We start from the raw sequence: 18,336 nt of genomic DNA, 5'->3' as shown, positions 1-18,336 counted from the left end.
TTAGCAATTAATTGTAGAGTTGGTGGTCCAATCCCCTTGGCCTTGAGTAAGACAATGAACCTAGACATTTAACTCGTCTAGCTTCTCAAAAGTAAAGATTTGCTGCCCTATATATTTTGAAATTATAATTTCCAATACATTATTATTATTATTATTATTATTATTATTATCACTAACAATAAACCAAGCTACTCACCACAGAAAACCTAAATATCATAACATATGTAAATGTATGACAATTGCCTTCTGATTATCGTGGTTTTCATTTATTCCATGTCAACATGTGCATGTTGCCTTCTTTTACTACATATTGAAGACATGTTTACTTCTTAGGGTGGGAGCCTTTTTATTTACCAGACTGTGGGCGGAACGAAACGCTACGTACCGTCCAGACGTATGACGTAAACGTACGTCTTACGTTAACTCAAAATCGAAGTAGATTTCTCCAGGCGTACACTCTTTATTTTCAGCATTGCAATAAACATTTTGTACATACATTCTTTAACATGGTATGTTTGAAACTACGGGAGCTTGCCGCTGTAAAGGAATATCCTTAAGGAATACCTCGTACGGGACCTAAATCTACGCTTCTTTCAGCTAAGCTAACGTTATTGCATCTATTAGCAAAACTTGCTAGCTAAGAAGCTAGCGCTAGCATTTCTGTTAGCTACCCCTACTCTACCGTCGAGCTAGCTATGTATTAGCACTTTAGCCTAGCTCGCTATCCAGTGACAACTGACAAAGGTAAACAACAACCCTTTTGAGTCCGTTTATTGTAAATCGCAACTCGCATAACTTTATCTAGTCAAGTAGCTACAACCTGCTGTCGTTTAAAACTGCGTTTAACCTCCCTGTTTGCACCGCTAAGATCGTAGTAACATTACGAAACGGAGGAAAGGGGCAGCGACAGCGTCAACGAAAAACAATACAATTTCTGAATCACTCATTATTAACTAGGCCGACGAAGCTAGTGATGGGGGAAACGAAGCTTTCTGAAGCACCGAATCTCTATGAAGCAATTGTGTTGAAAATGGTTCACTGTTTCAAAGCATTTGATATAGTCAAAAATGGCGACATCTGCTGGCCAAGCCGTTGATCTTGTATTTGTATGGATGGATTAAATCTGAGACCGTGACGAGACAGACATGATACAAGTGGCCCTACTGCTGTCATTATTTTTATTTTGTTCAGCAAAGCTTGTATTGTAAGAATCGGACACTTCAAATGGAGTGAACAGCTAAATAGTGGCAGGTTGACAGGAACATCCCATAGTCGAAACCAGCACGACACCTCTGTGATGAGGCCTCGTTTGGTGTGGTCCCGTGATTTTTGGCGTGTTGAGGCGATGTATCGAAACGTATCGCTGCGATACTTCTGCTTCGAACGGTCTATTTTGTGTCCAGTGGTCTGCGTCGAGTTTAACATCACTGAACCAAGCTAACTGTGGCTAACCGCTATCTAATGCTTAGACTGATTCAACTTAATAAACCTCGCAGGGATAATCACAGCATCAGCCTGCTGACCAGAGCATATACCTTGGGTTGGTCTTTAATCAAAATTATAGCGAACACTGTTACAGGTGGTACCGGTTGCAGTGGCTGGTTGGCCGTTGGTAGTTTTGGCATGTAACGTTACTGTTGCTGTTGCCTGATGATGTTTGCGTTTTACTTTTCTTCAGAAATTAATGTGTCACAAATTAGCTTTTGTAAATACAGGGCACTGGTGACAGCCCTTATTCCTTGGACAGAAGCCTATTTCCGTAGTATACGTTAAGTTACTGACCTGGACTCTTATCTTGAGGATAATGGCCTTGGCACTCCTTTTGTGAATGACTTACACTTTTATCGTTATGATATGGCTATTTCAGTTTATTAGTGAAAGCTTACCTCTAACAACGCCGTCACAGTCAAAGTCAGTTGGAGTTTTCCAGGAGTTTATTTGCAAGATTTGTTTGGATATTTCTCATATCTCATGTTGCTTTGATTGTTTCATAGACCATTATGAAACTATGCAAAAGTTCTAAAACTCTGATTTGACGTCATGTTTCTTATCACTACCATTGTTTGCATGAAAGGTTTAAGCACTGTGTTTGTCCTGCGTGTGTCATAAACGCTTCTTTATATATTATGCTATGTATCTTCACTGTCAATTTTCCCCTCACTGAAGCTGAAGAGCCACTTGCATCGTGAAAATCATGACTCTTGTTTTGTGGCTTTGGGGCAGAAAAATGTATGTGCCCTAATATAAACAAGAATGTCAAATATCACAGGATGGACATATTCCATTACCAAGTATGGAGGCTGAATAGATGGACTCAGTCTGTCAAAGCTTGTATGGTTGTTTATATAGAAAAGTGTAGTTGGTGACTGAGATTTTTCCCTGTTTATGTCTTGATTTACTAGGGCACGGATGATGTGATCCTGAACATGCCAGAGTGAAAAAACGCCTTTCCTGTTTGTGTCATTACCAACTACAATTGACGCAGAATTTCAGCCTCACTTCATAAGACATCTTCCTAATACTCCACACGGTGACCCTGTCTGCAGTTCCTTGTGCACCTGAACCATGTGAGGGCCCCTCGGTCCAGTCTGAGGGGATCCCAAGACTGTTGCAAATACGACCCCGCTGTGCGGGGTTAGACTGATCCTGTCTGTGTCTAAGAAGCAGTCTTTTCAGTGCCCCCTTCCCCATCCGCACATTCCTGTTCTCCTTATCAAGGAGACACGCCATGATGTTCCGAGACCAGGTAGGTATCCTCACAGATTGGTTCAAGGGCTGGAATGAGTGTGAACAGACGGTGGCACTGTTGTCCCTCCTGAAGAGGGTGTCCCGCACCCAGGCTCGCTTCTTACACATCTGCCTTGAACACTGGCTGGCAGACTGCACAGAGATCCACATCCTAGAAGCTGAGGCCAACAATGCAGGTAGCTGAGAGTTTTTTGAGTTTTTATTATATATTATCCATCATCTTTGATTATCGAACACGATTAGTTCTATCTCTTCCCAAAATTGGAGGCATATGTTAAACCAGTAGTGAAAGATGAATCCCTGGTGAAATTGTCCTTTTTTCCCTTTGTCATTAGCAATTGTCAGCCAGTGGCATCAGGAGCCAAAAGAGAAGGTTGTGTCCTTGCTGCTGTCCCATCTGCCTCTGCTGCAGCCACGCAACAGCGAGGCCAAATGTGAGTACATGAAGCTGCTTCAGAAGGTGTTGAGTCACACTATTGAAAGTAGCCTGTTTGTGGAAGAAAGCAGACAGCTGCTGTCCTACGCCCTCATCCACCCTGCCACCACACTGGATGACCGCACCGCTCTGGCCATGTGGCTAAACCACCTAGAGGAGCACCTATCTAGTGGCTATGCACCCCGGGCCCCATCTAGCCCCTACCACCCACGCCAGGGCTCAGATGAATGGCCCAGCTCTGCTGAGGCTCTGGACCCTGGCCACGCATGGCACGACAAGTCCCCTTCATCCACCACATCTCCGGCAGGCCAGAATGGACACATGCCATTCCCAGGCGGGATGTCTTCTCCCATTAACAGCAATAACACAGGTAATGGTTGTCATTTAAAGAAATTTTTTGGTAGGGGTATATGGAACATTTGCAGACATATCCACCACATTATGCAAACAGTATGCAATTTGTTTTAAGTCTCAGAGTGTTGTTAACATTTATTTAATTTCTTTTATAGGAATTACAAAAAATATCCGTTGTGCCTCATATATTAATTGTTTTCCCTTGCCAGGTTTGGGTGGCCAGATGCAGCCCAGCCCTTTGAAGAAGTCCATGTCGGTTATTCCTTCCAGTCCCCAGGCTTGTGGCTCTGAGTGGATTAGCCAGGATGATGCAGGGGGCCGGCAGAACTTCATTTCAACGGACCATGCACCCCTTTCCCCCCAGAGCAGCGTAGCCTCCTCTGGCAGTGAGCAGACAGAAGACCAGGGCTCTAGTCGCAACACGTTCCAGGAGGATGGCAGTGGCATGAAAGGTCAGAGTTCGTTACCCAACTAAGTCAAGGTTGCTCTCGGCATTTGGCTCTGGTAAAAGCCGCACGCAGCCAACAGCTGTGGTGATATAAGCTAAAATGTAACGTTACTTTTTTGTGTCTTGGTGTTTATGTGTTTTAGATGTTCCCGCATGGTTGAAGAGTCTCCGCCTTCATAAATATGCATCACTTTTCTCCCAGATGACCTATGAAGAGATGATGATTCTCACAGAGCAGCACCTGGAGTCACAGGTTTTTAAGCCTCCCTTTTACACACACTCTGCCAGGCTTTGATTATTCCACCCTCCTTATCAATTGTGAACATTACTGTCCTCAGACCTGATGATACATCAACTCTCAATGAGGCATGAAATTAAGCAATGCACCCCACAGTTAATATCGAGGCAGTCACACATACAAATGGAGCGATTTTGCCTCTGCCCCTTGGCTTTAATGAAACAAATGGTGATTAGGTTTGTTATTTAGTAACTGTATAAATTGCCCAGTGTTCCCACAACAAATGACTCGCCTACTCCTCATGACTTGTTACTTTCATTCTCTTCTTTGTAGAACGTCACCAAAGGAGCACGGCATAAGATCGCCTTGAGTATCCAGAAACTGAGAGAGAGGCAGAGTGTGCTCAAGTCTTTAGAAAAGGTAATTCAAATGGAATGATGCCGTTCTGGGCATGATTTTTTAAAAAAGGCGGCAACAGTGTTTTTTGCATTCATCCTCAAAAATGCACTCCAGTATGAACTCGTTGATGATCATGTGACACTTTATTTCCTTCGAGAAATTCCTGTTCTGCATTTTGGCACAGAAACAGACACAGGGAGGACCGACGGGGATTTTGTGTCTTCTTCTTAGATATTTTAATAGGGCAAATGTTTGCTGTCCCAAAGGCTTAAATCCAGATCTGGAGCTCACAACGTCACGCTTAAACCTAAAGCATACCTCTGAGTAGCTTATACTGCATATGACACCGATGTTGTCATCTCATGGCAGGATATTTTGGAAGGAGGAAACCTGCGTAACGCCCTCCAAGAGCTGCAACAGATCATCATCACACCCATCAAGGCTTACAGCCCACCCAGTGCAGCGCAGACTGCCCTGGACACAGCCTCCGCCCCGGACACAGCCAACCCCCCTTCAGAAGCCACAAAAACAGGAGTAGACAAAGAGCCGGCCTCAGAGGGCTTCCAGTCCCACAACCCACCTCCCTGTGATGGGGACTCCCCAGCCACACCTATCTCAGACGGCGACATTGCTGGACAGTTCACCCGTGTTATGGGTAAAGGTGAGAGTAAGATGTTCTTTCTAGATTGAAATTGATTACACACAGATTGTAGACTGCATTGGTAGTTATGTTATTTGTCCTTATAGGAAGTGCTCTTAAAATATTGCTCACACATACATAAGACACAATCAGCAGAACATCAAAATACCATAGCTATAAAGGCATTCCGTGTCCATGCCAGCATTCAACATAAAACAAAGATACTTAATACATATCCACAAATACCCCTCAGATCCAAATTTCCTTTATGGGCATGACCATGTAAACGCTGGCTTTTTTCTTTGTTTCAGTGTGCACCCAGCTGCTGGTGTCAAGGCCAGATGAAGAGAATATCAGCTGTTACCTTCAGCTTATTGAGAAGTGTCTGACACATGAGGTGAGAACCTTAAGATTCAGTTTTTTCATTTGCTGAACCCATTTGTGCGCAGTACAAAAATTAATGCCATGTAAGTGTTGAAAATTGAAAATACAATATAGAACCTTATAATCATCTATTTTGTTTCTCTCAAAATAAGCAGTAAAACTTGCCTTTTCCTTAAAAAAAAAATCACAAAGCATCTGCTGAAACCTTGTTAATGCTCTTTGAAAATCTGGTGCCTTTTTTCTCCTGCTGTCTCTTTCTATGTGTCAGGCTTTCTCAGAAACTCACAAGAAAAGGCTGGTCTCCTGGAAGCAGCAGGTCCTCAAACTGCTCCGCCTGTTCCCTCGGAAAGCTATGCTGGACATGCCTGTGTACCGACAGAAAGGGTGAGACTGTGCGCGCCTTCTTTTACCTTTGATCTCCCTCTTTAGCAGGGAAGATGTCACACCCGCTGAATGTTACATTCTGCCTGCACTCAACCCTGCTGTCGAACTTTTACTTTGATTCTCTTTCACTTCGCCTTTCTCTTGCACTCGCACTTCCTCGTTCAAATGATAACTACCACTTCATAGGAAGTCGCTTCAGCAGTTGAACATGCAGTTTCCTGAACCTGGATTGATTTCTGACATGTGTTTGTTTTGTTTGTGTTTCTTTTTTTCCAGCTGGACCTATGGGTCCAACTCCCTCCCCACAGCAGGCTCTGTGAGTGGAGGTGTAGCGCGGCGGGGCCAAAGGCAGTTCCAGATGACCCCTCGTGGACTCCAGACTGGGCGCATGGGTCTTCTGAGTCCCAGCGGGATCGGGGGAGCATCTCCACGCCACACACTCACTAGTCCTGCGCTGGCAGGCCAGGGTAGACAAGTGAGTATCCCTGTCATTGGATGAGCATTTTAACACCAGTTTATGACATGCGTAGCTTTCTTTTTGATCATTTGAGTTGAAGGAAAATTGTTTTTGCTAAAATATGACTACACAGCTTAAAGTATTTATTTAGGATAGTTTAGCCTAACTTCATATTTTTAGTCTCAAGAATTTTCTTCAGTTACTCCAATTACTATGTCTGAAATATTGACCCGCTTTATGACATGCCCAAGGAGTCATCATACATTTTAGTAAACATTTCTTCTGAGAGTAAAACAAGTGAAAAAAACAGATGTTGACAGGAGTTTAATCAGTGCACACAAGACAGTACAAGGGGTTAGTTAGGGGCATCATATTTTGATATGAATTGATCATTATCATAGCTTGAAGAGTTTCTGTTTAATGACTTAGCTGAGAGATAAGCAAACCATGTCATCCTTCCAGGATGAGTGGCATTTGCATAATGAGAATTTGTGTTTTCCTCTACAGAACCTGTGGTTTGCCAACCCCGGGGGCAGTAACAGCATGCCAAGTCAGAGTCGCAGCTCTGTGCAGCGAACCCACTCGCTCCCTGTCCACACTTCCCCACAAACCATGCTCATGTTCCAGCAGCAAGGTATTGCACGAGGTCAAGCCTCTTTTATTCTTCATTAACGAGGCTGTATGCACTCACTTACAGTCTATCTCCTTATTTACCTTTTCGTTCGCTTTATTTTTTGCCAAACTCTAACTACTCCTGCCAGTCTTGCCTCACTTAATCGCCTGCTTACATTTTACCACACCACCATTAACTACACATTACTTATCCAGAGCTCCTATCATTTTAAAGTAAAGTGGCTCATTTTTAAGGTAAACTGAAAATGGTTAAATGAATAGAGATTACTCCATTTATAGAAAAATGGCAAATTTGACTTTTTGTTAAAAAAAAAAGTGGCCATTTGGTCAGATGCCAAAACCGAGAGCTGCTCTCCCTCTGTGCCAAGGACAAAATAATAAGACAGCTTAGCGGCATGTTGCAGTAAACAATCTGTCACCTCTTGCAATATACATAACCTTTTGGTTGCCTTGTTGCGAGTACCAGATGTCACACAGTAGCACTGCAAATTCATCTGTAATGGTCCTGTCATTTTTCAAAAGAGTCATCATGGGATGTTTCCATAAGTGAGCATTCTGTGTGAAAGCCAAATTTTCATAATATAAACAGATGAATGGCCCCACTGATGTTTCAGTTTCCATGTCTGTATTATATCAAAAACCAAACGCATGAATAACGCACTACCTCTTGTTTGAAAGTGTGTGAACAATATGATTGAATTGTTTTACTGATCTTGTTCGGTTGATGCTATATATGCTGTTCAAATCATCCTTGCAGTGACAGTGACAGCTAATGGTGGGGGAAAACAATGGCATAATGCAGCCACAGGACTGTCTCTGATAGGATTATATTTTGTTTATTGCACCTATCACTGCAAACAGTGTTTCAGTTACTAGAACTGACAAACCTAGCACCCACGCGGAACACCACCAACACCATGTCAGCTAGGTGTTTGGTTTTTTGTTTTAAAGATTTTTTTTTTTTTTTTTGCCATTTTTGACTTTATTGGACAGGGCAGTATATAAACAAGGGTGAGCAAAAGGGGGGTGTGACATGCAACGTGCATGTGACACCCCTTGCCTTTTGTATTAACTTAAATAATACCCACAATACTTTGCTGTCTCTCTTAACTTTTGATGTACACTTAGTGTCTTACATGAACGGGTTTTTAAAATAGAATTACAACAAATATTTCATAGTTATATGGATTTTAGTAAATCTATCATAGACCTCCACTACAAATTCTTTTGTAAAATGTAACTGCCGAGTTTAGGATTACAGAACTATGTTACATTTTCCAGGATTTCTGGAACAGATCATTGTCAACCAAGCAACTGTTTGACTGTCTGCTTGCATGTACAGAGAGCACATAAAAGTAGAGCAGAAAACAGGCAGACACTGGAACGAGTTCACTTAAATGATTTCCAGTAATTTCTCTTTTTTATTAAAAGGTGTGTTTGTCAATAAAGAGACAAAACAAAAAAATTACAACAGAGTATAACCGTATATTCTTCTGGGCACTCCACGTGATCCAACTAAAGCTGTCTATCTCGTTACTGCACAGTAGCTGAGAATAAAGATCAGTCAAGCATCAAACTTCACACCCAAATGGTCATTGCATACTTTCAAGCTCACTCACACTCTGTCCTTCCTCAGGCCAGTGTTGTTATATATTGTGTCTGCATCCACTTGAGATAGACGATGATGATGTGAGTGTGATCACATTCTGGTTAGTAAGTGAAATGTATGCTGAACACAAAATACACACTTAACTTTAGCCATGCAATGAGGGAAGAGGATTGTAGAGGTGATGTGGTACCTCACCTCATGCATCAGATAGCATCACATCACAAATTAGCACTCGGCCTTGAGTTTGACTGCATCTGACACATTTATTTTAAGGAAATGTGTGAACAGCGCAGCAAGTTTTTGATGTGATGAAAACAGTTGGGTTCTGCACAAATGTTACCAAAAGCCTAGTCATTTAATGTAAAAAAAAATATTAAAATGATTTTAATAGCATAAGCCCCCATGAGTTCTCCACACTCCACACAGGAATATTTATCTGTTGTGTTTTTTCTCATTCTGACGGTGATTTTTACGGCTGATGATGACATTTTTTTTAGGCATTTTGATGCTATACATCAAATTTCCATTACAACAAGCAGCACAAGTGAAAATGAAACCATTTCAAACTAATTGCACCTTCACCCATAAAATTCAAAATGAAGGTTAACATACCCTAAAGTTCTATTATTATCATTGCCTGGATTGGAAAACTGGGTGCCAGCTTGATTGGTCAAACTCTATTTGACATTAACGACAGGCAGTCAGGATAATAGCTTAACATCCACCAATGTTTCCACTTACAGTTAATTGGTTCAAATAATATGGTTACTGTGTACTCTGAACTACCTGTCCAAACTATGTACAGTGTTGCTTGTAGTTTTTGCAGTGTGTCGGCACCATTGGCTCCAGTTGGATTTGAGGCAGATTAAACATGTTGAATCTTGTTGTGTTTGTTTGGCTACAAACAGAACTACTCTGTGCATTTAATGTAAATCACCTGGTCCTTAGAGTATTATCTGGGCAAAGAGTTATCGCTTTAACATAATGACAGTTTTTCTTTAGCACATATAAACTGTGTATTTCCACTTATATATATCATACTCAGGTCCTGATAATGGCAGCTGTTCATTTCAAAGTAAAATTGGCACACTAATTCTCTTTGGACATCATCTATTTAGAGATCAATACACATGCTTTATGCTTTTTGTAAGTTTAGAGTGTGATAAAAAAACTTAATGGCAATCCTGAAGATAATATCAACCTTAATCTTCCTGTGAACTGAGACTGTTTTTACTCATTCCAACAGAATGCCAAGTTCCAGGCGCTGACCTGGAGATCAACCCCACGCTGGAGTCACTGTGCCTCAGTATGACAGAGCATGCCTTAGGGGGTAAGTGTCCTCAGCAACCCAGTACTAAATAGGCCACTGGCTGGCAAACCTGACACAACTACCAACCAGACAACAACACCTTATTTTATATTAAAACTATGCAATGAGAGAGAGAGAAAGAGAGAGGATTGTATGAACAGTCTGTATACATTGGGAAAAGCAATAAGTACTAATTTGTTCACACACAACTTCCTCTTGCAGGGAGAGAAAGACAGAAACACCTCTGTGCATCAAATGTTGTACTTGTATGACAAAGTTTGCATCATCATATCAAACAAGTATAAGGCTTAGAAGCTCTGTATTATTTACTGTGTTCCTAATATTCTGTGATGTAAGACGGTATCTCCTCTGCATGAACTGTTTTGTGACTTAGATGGAATTACAACTATTTTCCTTCCTTTCTGAGAGACAAAAGGTTACTGATGTCAGTGTGTATGGTCTAAAAGTGTTCTCTAGACTTACGTTTACATACACAGCCATGGCAAAGTAATGGTGAGGATATCATATATACTTTCATGAACTTGTGGAAGGACCTGCAACTTATCCAGAAATATATATGATAAATTAAAGATATGCTACATTTGATGGCTGGCATACCATAAAAATGCACAAAAGGCCTGTCATCAATGTCAGAAACCATGGACACATTTTTAAAAGGCACCAGTAACTTTTGCTGACCCTAGGAAAGGTGGAAAGTGAGTAGAACTCTTCAATAGTGAACTACGCCTGTTAAGAATGAAATGTGACTGGTGCAATGTATATTATGATAGCAAATGTCTTGAAACACATTTATTTCCAATCTCCTCCTCAGATGGAACAGACCGGACATCAACAATATGAAAAGAAGAAAGGAAAAATACACTTCAGTCGAGGCCTGTTAAGTTCCTCATCACCCAGCACAAAGATATACGTATGCTTAAGAAAACCAGGCAAAGCAGTCACTACAAAATGACAAAAAAACTGTGTATATGTTCTCTAATATTTTTGTACTTTATTATATACAACTAAGTTTATTAAAAATGGAATACAGATGATTATTATATTGCAGGACAGAGGGAAAAAAAAAGCAAACTGCTCCATGTCACCTGCAGGACTGTGACATGATGTGCAGAGGCTCAGTTTGCTGTGGGCTGAGAGAAAAACAGTGGATTGGTGCTGTCTTAAAGGGGTTCTTCCCTGTGAGTTACTCTTCTTTTCCTCCTGCCTTGGAGCAAGGCTTCCTTCCGGAACACACTGACAGCCACAGCCCCTGCACCACACAGTGTGTCGATTCAGAAAATTCCCAGCCAGAAGTAAGGCACTTTCGTTCAATTATCTCTGATATTAGCCACTAAACTGTAATTGGCCCTAGAATTAATTTACTGAGATTCCACTTGTAGACAGGTGTTGATATTCACATATAAATACATTTCCTAGCCAACCTTGTTCTATTACAGTGCTAGGGGGGCTTAAGTTGGTTGAAACTTAGACAGCTTTCCTGGATTCTTTTTATCCTCCACAGAATGTTTTTTTTTTTTTTTTTTTTTTTTACTTTTTGGCGAAGGCTGGAAAGGGAGGAGCAAAAGGATTGAGGAAAAGCTTGTAATTCAACCATAGGCACACCTTTTGTCTTGGTTCTTTTTCCCCAAACACTTTTAAGCAGAGTAGAAGTGACTGTCCTCCTCTAAACGTCTACAAAGCCAAAGAGAAGGGTTGTGCGATTGTTAGTTTGAGAAGGATATTTGTAGTGAAATGCAACAGAATGGTATAATGTTTTTTTTTTTTTTTAAAAAGAACAGCAGTTTGAAGAATTTATGCCAGCTGCAATTTGTCTCTGTTATTTTATGCCCTACTACATAAATGATGATGAATCTCATTTTGTGCCGAGGAATCCCCAGAGGGGTGAATAAGGGCTGGTGAGGTTTGTACTCTGCGAGAGCTGATCTGATATTGAATTGATAAAAGTGAGGAGGGTAGAGTGTTTTCAATTTACACTCTAATGCTGGGTGAGAAAACTAAATGAAACCCATCTCAACCCTCTGGCCCCCTTATGATTGGCTTTGGAAAATGAAGCGTGATCTCGTAATAAATTCTTCAGATCGCAGCGCCTCACCCTCGCAGTGCCCTCTTCCTCAAACGGCCAACGTGATGATTTGATGAATCATACTTTTCAAGGTGCTTGACGATGTCCATACTTTCTGTTTGTGTCTCAGTGTGTTTCAGCCTCAGAACCCTAACATTATCATGTGGTATCAGTGTTGAATCAAAAACTGTCTTATACGGCCTCTGTCTTTGAATGTGGCAGAGCGGAGGTGCATGTATGTGTAATATGGTCTTAACTTTAGATCACTTTTGGTTGCATCATAAGGCAGGGATAACCATTCACCTTTTATTTCAGCAGAGCCATAGGAGGTCTGTCTAGTAAAGATGGTTATTTACAGATATCTTTTCCAATTGTATTTTTTACTCCCCCCTTGATATTGATAACTTATGCTTATTTTCTATAATCGCATGTTTTGCCACACTAATACAGCACTGTTGTAGATAGAGGACATGATGGCTGATGGTGCCCAGAGTCACCAACAGCTAGAGAGCAGAAATCTTGCAACTAATGTTGTATGTTTATATCGCCTAAATGTCACTGTTTACATCTCTCTGGGATAACGCCCAATTCATGTTGTGTGATGTCATGAATACTCCATTGTCTCACTGTGTAACACATTAAAGAACTGACGCCTTCTCGCACATGAGCTGGCTGGGTAGAGCCTGAAAACAAAAGCCTTCTACCCCCTAATCCATTGACTCCCTATGAGTAGATTTTTCAAGTGGTAACTGTATGAGGCATGTAAACGCCTGCTTTTCTAGTCATGCAGTGACGAGAGAGAATAGCTTTTCTGGCCTTGTGATTGAATTGTAAGCTGTCATGTCCTGATAAACTGTTCATGTGGTGCCTGAAATGCACAGCTCCAGCATCCTCAATATGTTGATTTAATGGTCGTGAGTAGTATTCTAGTCATGGATTTCTTCAGAGCAGGCTCTTGGATTGATCTGACTTACTAAAAACATCACACTCATGCCCGCAACGGACTTCTGTGAGTTCACAATGCTGACAACTTTAAGGCTCGGCTATCTCATTTTTAACTATTCACTGTAATGTATATCAAATGTGTTATGTTACAAATGGCTCAGATTTTCCTTTTCATAGCCTCTGTAGCTTTGGACAGCCAACGTGTGACTGCAATTAGACACTGAGGTACAATGCAGCAGATTTCTGCAAGCGTCTGTGCATAGTGGGGATGCAGCAGGGGATGACAATGCTTATCTGAGCCACCAGTGATGTGATTACGAGTAAACTGAACACTAATAACAGGCCAAGGAATATGTTTACTCCATGTTTACGTTCCAGTGGTGCATGAAATGAGTTGGGAAATGCACTTCAAAAGTTCAGCCTTGTGTGTTTTCACATACCGAGCATTCACTAGGAGGTACAGAGCCTGTGTCGTAAGGAGACTTCTACCAAGTGGTCCTGAGATCATTAATGTCCCAGCCAGGCTTAAGTTTTGAATTAATGCAGCCAGCTGTAGGCTACATGGCGAATATATGTCTTGTACAATTTATATTTAATTCTGATGACTCCCCAGACATTTTCTAATATTTTCTGAACCTTTTGCATCCCATGCTTACTCTCTACTTTTTTACTGCCACTCATATGTGTGAATGGTCTGAAGTGCAGCATCCATCGGATCATTGACAGTCCAAATAAAGAGGTTCAGTTCTTTTGCAACTTCACTTGTGGTTTGTGTTTGTTTACTTTGATATGCACATTACACGCTTTTTAGCAGGTGAAAACAGTCCGCTTTTTTTTATTGCTCTCATTTGTCATGTTACAGACGTCATTATATGTTCCGACGTTGCCGAAGAAATTAGCTACTCCAATTACTTTTTACTTCCGGGTTGCACGGTTTCAGCAGTTCATTTGTCAAGCTAATATGAGCTAGCCGCCTTTTTGTTACCGACATTAGTTTATCCAAGAAGAAACAGAAGCTCTTTCGTCGGAAAACTTTTTAAACAATTGCTTAGGTATGATCACATTTCGTGTTATGGTTGAGAAAGCTAGATATAAGTTGCCATACATACAACTTGTCTTTTCCTCCAACAGTAAAGAGTACCCAAGTTAGCATATAGCTAGCTGCCCTGCTAACCTAGCCTATCTACTTAACAGCTGCTTGCTAACGATTTTAGCTTGCTAGCTAACGTTAACGTTATCGCCTCATATGTTACCTTGTAAAGGGATGGCCGAGTCGTCGATTTGCCTGAATAATTTGTCTACTTGCAAGTACGTAAGGCTAGCTAACGTTAACTTAATTTTTAGTGGGAAAAAGTTAGGACATTTCTTTTTGAAACCGACCATCCACTTTCTCTCGATAATAGTTGACGTGATTTGAGAGAGGACAGAGTCCCATCCTTAAGACGTAGCGTTCATGATCTTCTTCGGGATTGAAAGAGGCTTTTGGCTGACACAACAGCTGGGTTGAAACAAAGAAAACTTCAGCCGACTAGCGCTGTAGTCTTGTGAACTTTTAAGTTTTTTTTCCTCGCAGCCAGAACCGCAAGCTAACTAACTGGTTTGTGGTTCGTCCTTACGAGTTTGTCACCGGTTTACGGCAACTTCAGTAATACATTTGAGGATTTTACGTAACTTTAATAAAGTTAGAATATGCTTCAAACCGTAGGAAATCAGATCAAAGTGCGTCATAGCTGATAGTTTAGGAAGAGTATTTTTTGGTAAACATGATTTCTGTTGACCTGTGACCGTTTACCAGTTATGTGTGTAGAAAACAGGTTTTACTTTGTTATAAGAATGGATTCTGGTATCAACTGTGCTGAAAGATTAGATTAAACTTCCGCTTTGGCAATGATTAGTCAAACTGGAAGTTAGGCCTGTACTGGATGTGTTGTTTGCTTCCTTCACTTCCCCAATATGCCTTGAATTCAAAGTACACTCGTGCATGAACTCATCTTATAGACACTCAAAATACCTAAACATTAGAAACACCTCTCCATATAACACGATACAATTCATCAACACCACAAACGGCCTCCAAAATTAGCAAATTATTATTAAGTCGAATCAACTCAAGCTGAATTGATCTGTCATATCAGCCAGTTTTAAAGTAAAAAAGGACAACTTGAACAGGGTCCAGCTTTTCAATTGTGAATCATTCCTGTCTTTTTTTCTAATCTACAATGTTAAACTGGATATATTTAGGTTTTGGATGGCAACTTGAGCTTAGGGAAATTCTGATGTGCATTGTCCCTTATGTTCTGGATCTAAAGATCAGTGTGTTAATTGAGAAGATAATCTGCAGTTGCAGCTCTAAAATGAACACCCCTCTAAACAAAAACTTAGTTTTATGACTTTCATTCAGGTAGGATTTTGTGCAGAGCTGTTGTGTTAGTTTGCATCAGTTTTACAATTGAGTGTATATCACCACTTTCAGCGAACTGGCCGCCCACCCAGAGCCTGGTTCTGCTTGAGGTTTCTGCCTGCTAAAAGTTTTTCCTTGCCACTCTCACCAAGTGCTTGCTCATGAGGAAACCGTTGGGTCTCTGTAGATAAAGAGTTTGGTCTGTACCTGCTCTATATGGAAAGTGTAATGAGACAACTTTGGTTGTGATTTGGCGATATATGAATAAAACTGAATTGAATTAATATATCAGTATGTTTTATTTCAAGAACTTATTTACAGTCTTAATTTGTTTTGCAGGTTCTTTTAACTCTTGGTGGCTACGATGCACGGACAACGATGATGACATCTCAAACGAGGGATGTGGATGGGAAACTTCCAACCAAAAGCTAACTGCAATTACAAGTCATCCCTCCGCGCTCTCTGGAGTGCCGCAACCATTTCTGTTTCACTAGCTAGTTCATCATGTCATTACCAAAGGAGTCTGGGAACCGAGGGAAAGATCGAGAGAGGGGGGCTCGTCCCAAGGTGAGACAGAGCCGGTCAGAGGAGAGAAGAGATGCAGGCAGCGGACGGAAAGGTGGAAAGGTGAAGAAAAAAGGCCTCGCCTCTCATGAACCAGCAGCTGAGAGGCCTGTCAGTGATGGCTTTGAGTATGGTGAGCTGTTGAGTGACCTCGAGACCAGGGACCAGTCTTCCTCCTCTCCACTGAGGGAGAGTTGGAGATGGCAGGGTTTGGAAGCCGCTGCCTCATTACTAGGACAAGAACGGGCGACAGCCAGGCCTGGGCTGGGAACAGTTAGCTCTGCTACAGAGTTGTCTGCGCCCAGCGAAGGTGAGGGCCGAGGGTCAAGCAGCAGTCGCACTCTCCGGCAAAAAATCCAAGATGCAATGGGGCAGTGTTTCCCAATAAAGACACACACTGCGGCAGCACCAGCACCAACTCCACAGGCCCTTTCATCATCAGTCGCCTGTGCCTCCTCAAGGCGAAAGATCCATCTCAGCGAGTTGATGTTGGATGACTGCCCTTTCCCTGTAGGATCAGAGCTGGCTCAGAAGTGGTATCTCATTAAGCAACACACGGCGCCCATTACCCAGCCACCCATGCTTGATTCTGCAGTGGTATGCAGTGCCCCTACTTCAGCCATGGCCCCTGTAGTGGAGGATGTAGATGACAGGTTGCGAGAGCGCAGGCGCATCAGCATTGAACAGGGTGTTGAGCCACCACCCAATGCAGAGATCCACACGTTTGAGGTGACGGCACAAATTAACCCTCTCTACAAGCATGGCCCTAAGCTGGCTCATGGTATGAATGAGTTAGCCGGGTCTGACAGAGCCTCTGTTCATCAGCAACAGCAGCTTCTTCTCCAAAGACAGCAGCAGCAGCACCAGCTCCTACTACAGAGCTGTTTGGACACTTTGGATGAGGTGGTGGCCTCTGCCTCGGCCTCGGCCTCTGCTTCTGCCTCTGTCCACACCTCTGATACTCTTTCCGATCCTCTGGTTGACCCAGAGGTCACAGCGACCAGCATGCCCTCCAGGGCCATACTTCCTCAGACTGAGCATCACAAATCTCACGATGGCTACCGCATTCACACTCAGATTGATTACATTCACTGTTTAGTTCCAGACCTGCTGCAGATCACCAACCTCCCGTGTTACTGGGGAGTCATGGACCGCTATGAGGCAGAGACACTGCTGGAGGGAAAGCCCGAAGGCACCTTTCTCCTACGTGACTCTGCCCAGGAAGACTACCTCTTCTCTGTTAGCTTCCGCCGCTACGGCCGCTCACTACATGCGCGCATTGAACAGTGGAACCACAATTTTAGCTTTGACGTGCACGACCCCAGTGTCTTCCATGCTCCCACTGTTACGGGATTGCTGGAGCACTAGAAGGACCCCAACTCCTGCATGTTCTTCGAGCCTCTGCTATCCAACCCTATCCACCGCACACAGCCCTTCACCCTGCAACACATCTGCAGAGCAGCCATAAGCAGCTGCACTACCTATGATGGCATTAACATGCTTCCCATTCCAAATGCTTTGAAAAAGCACCTGAAAGAATACCACTATAAGCAGAGAGTACGTGTACGAAGAATGGACACTTGGTGGGAATGAAGAACAAAACTTTATTGACTAAAAGAAACTACTAAAAGCATATTTATCACTTATCTCTTACTAGAACTGAACTGAACAATAAGTCTTGTTGTTCACTCTATCTGGCTGTATTAACCTACACTGCACTATACTTATTTATTTTATTCCTGCTGTACATGTCTTAACAATTGTGCTAAACTACACTGATGAGACAATATGTAATCTCACCGATCTTGTACACTCAAAGTTCTTTATGCTCAAATTAAACAAACTTATTTCGATCTGTGGTGTACAGGGAACTAATCTCACACATCATCTGTGTTTTCAAGTGAGACTAAATCAGTTTAATTGTCTGATGATAGGGGTAAGTGTCCTAGTGTGAATCGAGATGATTATAATGGAGTTGTTCATCAGTGACGTGCTGAGAAGGTGGAACACATGCTGAGAAGGTTTCCTTTTTGCGACAGAGGTGTGGAAGTGCAGCACTGTTTTCGTCTTCCATCGTCTTTGGTTTCTCCTGTGACATTATTATGCATGCAGCCAGTGTCAACACACTTCATTAGTTTTGAAGGAAAGGATCAAATGTGGCCTTCGTGAACTTGACAGCAGCTGTATTATCAGAGTGCAAATAATGAAGCCCAGATATTAATGGACCTTATTTTGCTCAATATCTGCCTGTTGTGCTGTCCACTTCTAAATTTAGTCTTCCTGAGTCTAGAGGTTTGGTCTTTC

The 18,336-nt window shown here is 42.1% G+C and overlaps 2 protein-coding genes across 2 annotated transcripts; both read left to right on the top strand.

Annotated features, from left to right (window-relative positions):
* Positions 1-431: 431 nt before the first annotated feature.
* Positions 432-13,828, top strand: LOC121609521 (protein Smaug homolog 2). Its single transcript, XM_041941172.1, has 13 exons — positions 432-744; positions 2,403-2,924; positions 3,084-3,554; positions 3,748-3,990; positions 4,130-4,239; positions 4,558-4,644; positions 4,993-5,284; positions 5,575-5,660; positions 5,916-6,031; positions 6,308-6,506; positions 6,996-7,122; positions 9,977-10,060; positions 10,872-13,828. The coding sequence occupies exons 2-13, from the start codon at positions 2,729-2,731 to the stop codon at positions 10,898-10,900; spliced, it is 2,040 nt and encodes a 679-aa protein (XP_041797106.1). The 5' UTR covers positions 432-744; positions 2,403-2,728; the 3' UTR covers positions 10,901-13,828.
* A 157-nt stretch (positions 13,829-13,985) lies between these two features.
* socs9 (suppressor of cytokine signaling 9) lies at positions 13,986-17,885 on the top strand. The gene is made up of 2 exons (XM_041940524.1): positions 13,986-14,119; positions 15,808-17,885. The coding sequence occupies exon 2, from the start codon at positions 15,973-15,975 to the stop codon at positions 17,398-17,400; it is 1,428 nt and encodes a 475-aa protein (XP_041796458.1). The 5' UTR covers positions 13,986-14,119; positions 15,808-15,972; the 3' UTR covers positions 17,401-17,885.
* The last annotated feature ends 451 nt before the right edge of the window (positions 17,886-18,336 follow it).

This window comes from Chelmon rostratus, chromosome 7, assembly GCF_017976325.1.
Source record: "Chelmon rostratus isolate fCheRos1 chromosome 7, fCheRos1.pri, whole genome shotgun sequence".
Taxonomy (NCBI): Eukaryota; Metazoa; Chordata; class Actinopteri; order Chaetodontiformes; family Chaetodontidae; genus Chelmon; species Chelmon rostratus.
This window is presented reverse-complemented; position numbering and strand designations above follow the sequence as displayed.

Coding starts and splice junctions, on each gene's coding strand:
- LOC121609521 (XM_041941172.1), top strand. CDS start 2,729: ATGATGTTCCGAGACCAGGTAGGTATCCTCACAGATTGGTTCAAGGGC. Junction 5,285..5,574: donor CACCCGTGTTATGGGTAAAG/GTGAGAGTAAGA, acceptor TCTTTGTTTCAG/TGTGCACCCAGCTGCTGGTG. Junction 5,661..5,915: donor AGAAGTGTCTGACACATGAG/GTGAGAACCTTA, acceptor TCTATGTGTCAG/GCTTTCTCAGAAACTCACAA.
- socs9 (XM_041940524.1), top strand. CDS start 15,973: ATGTCATTACCAAAGGAGTCTGGGAACCGAGGGAAAGATCGAGAGAGG.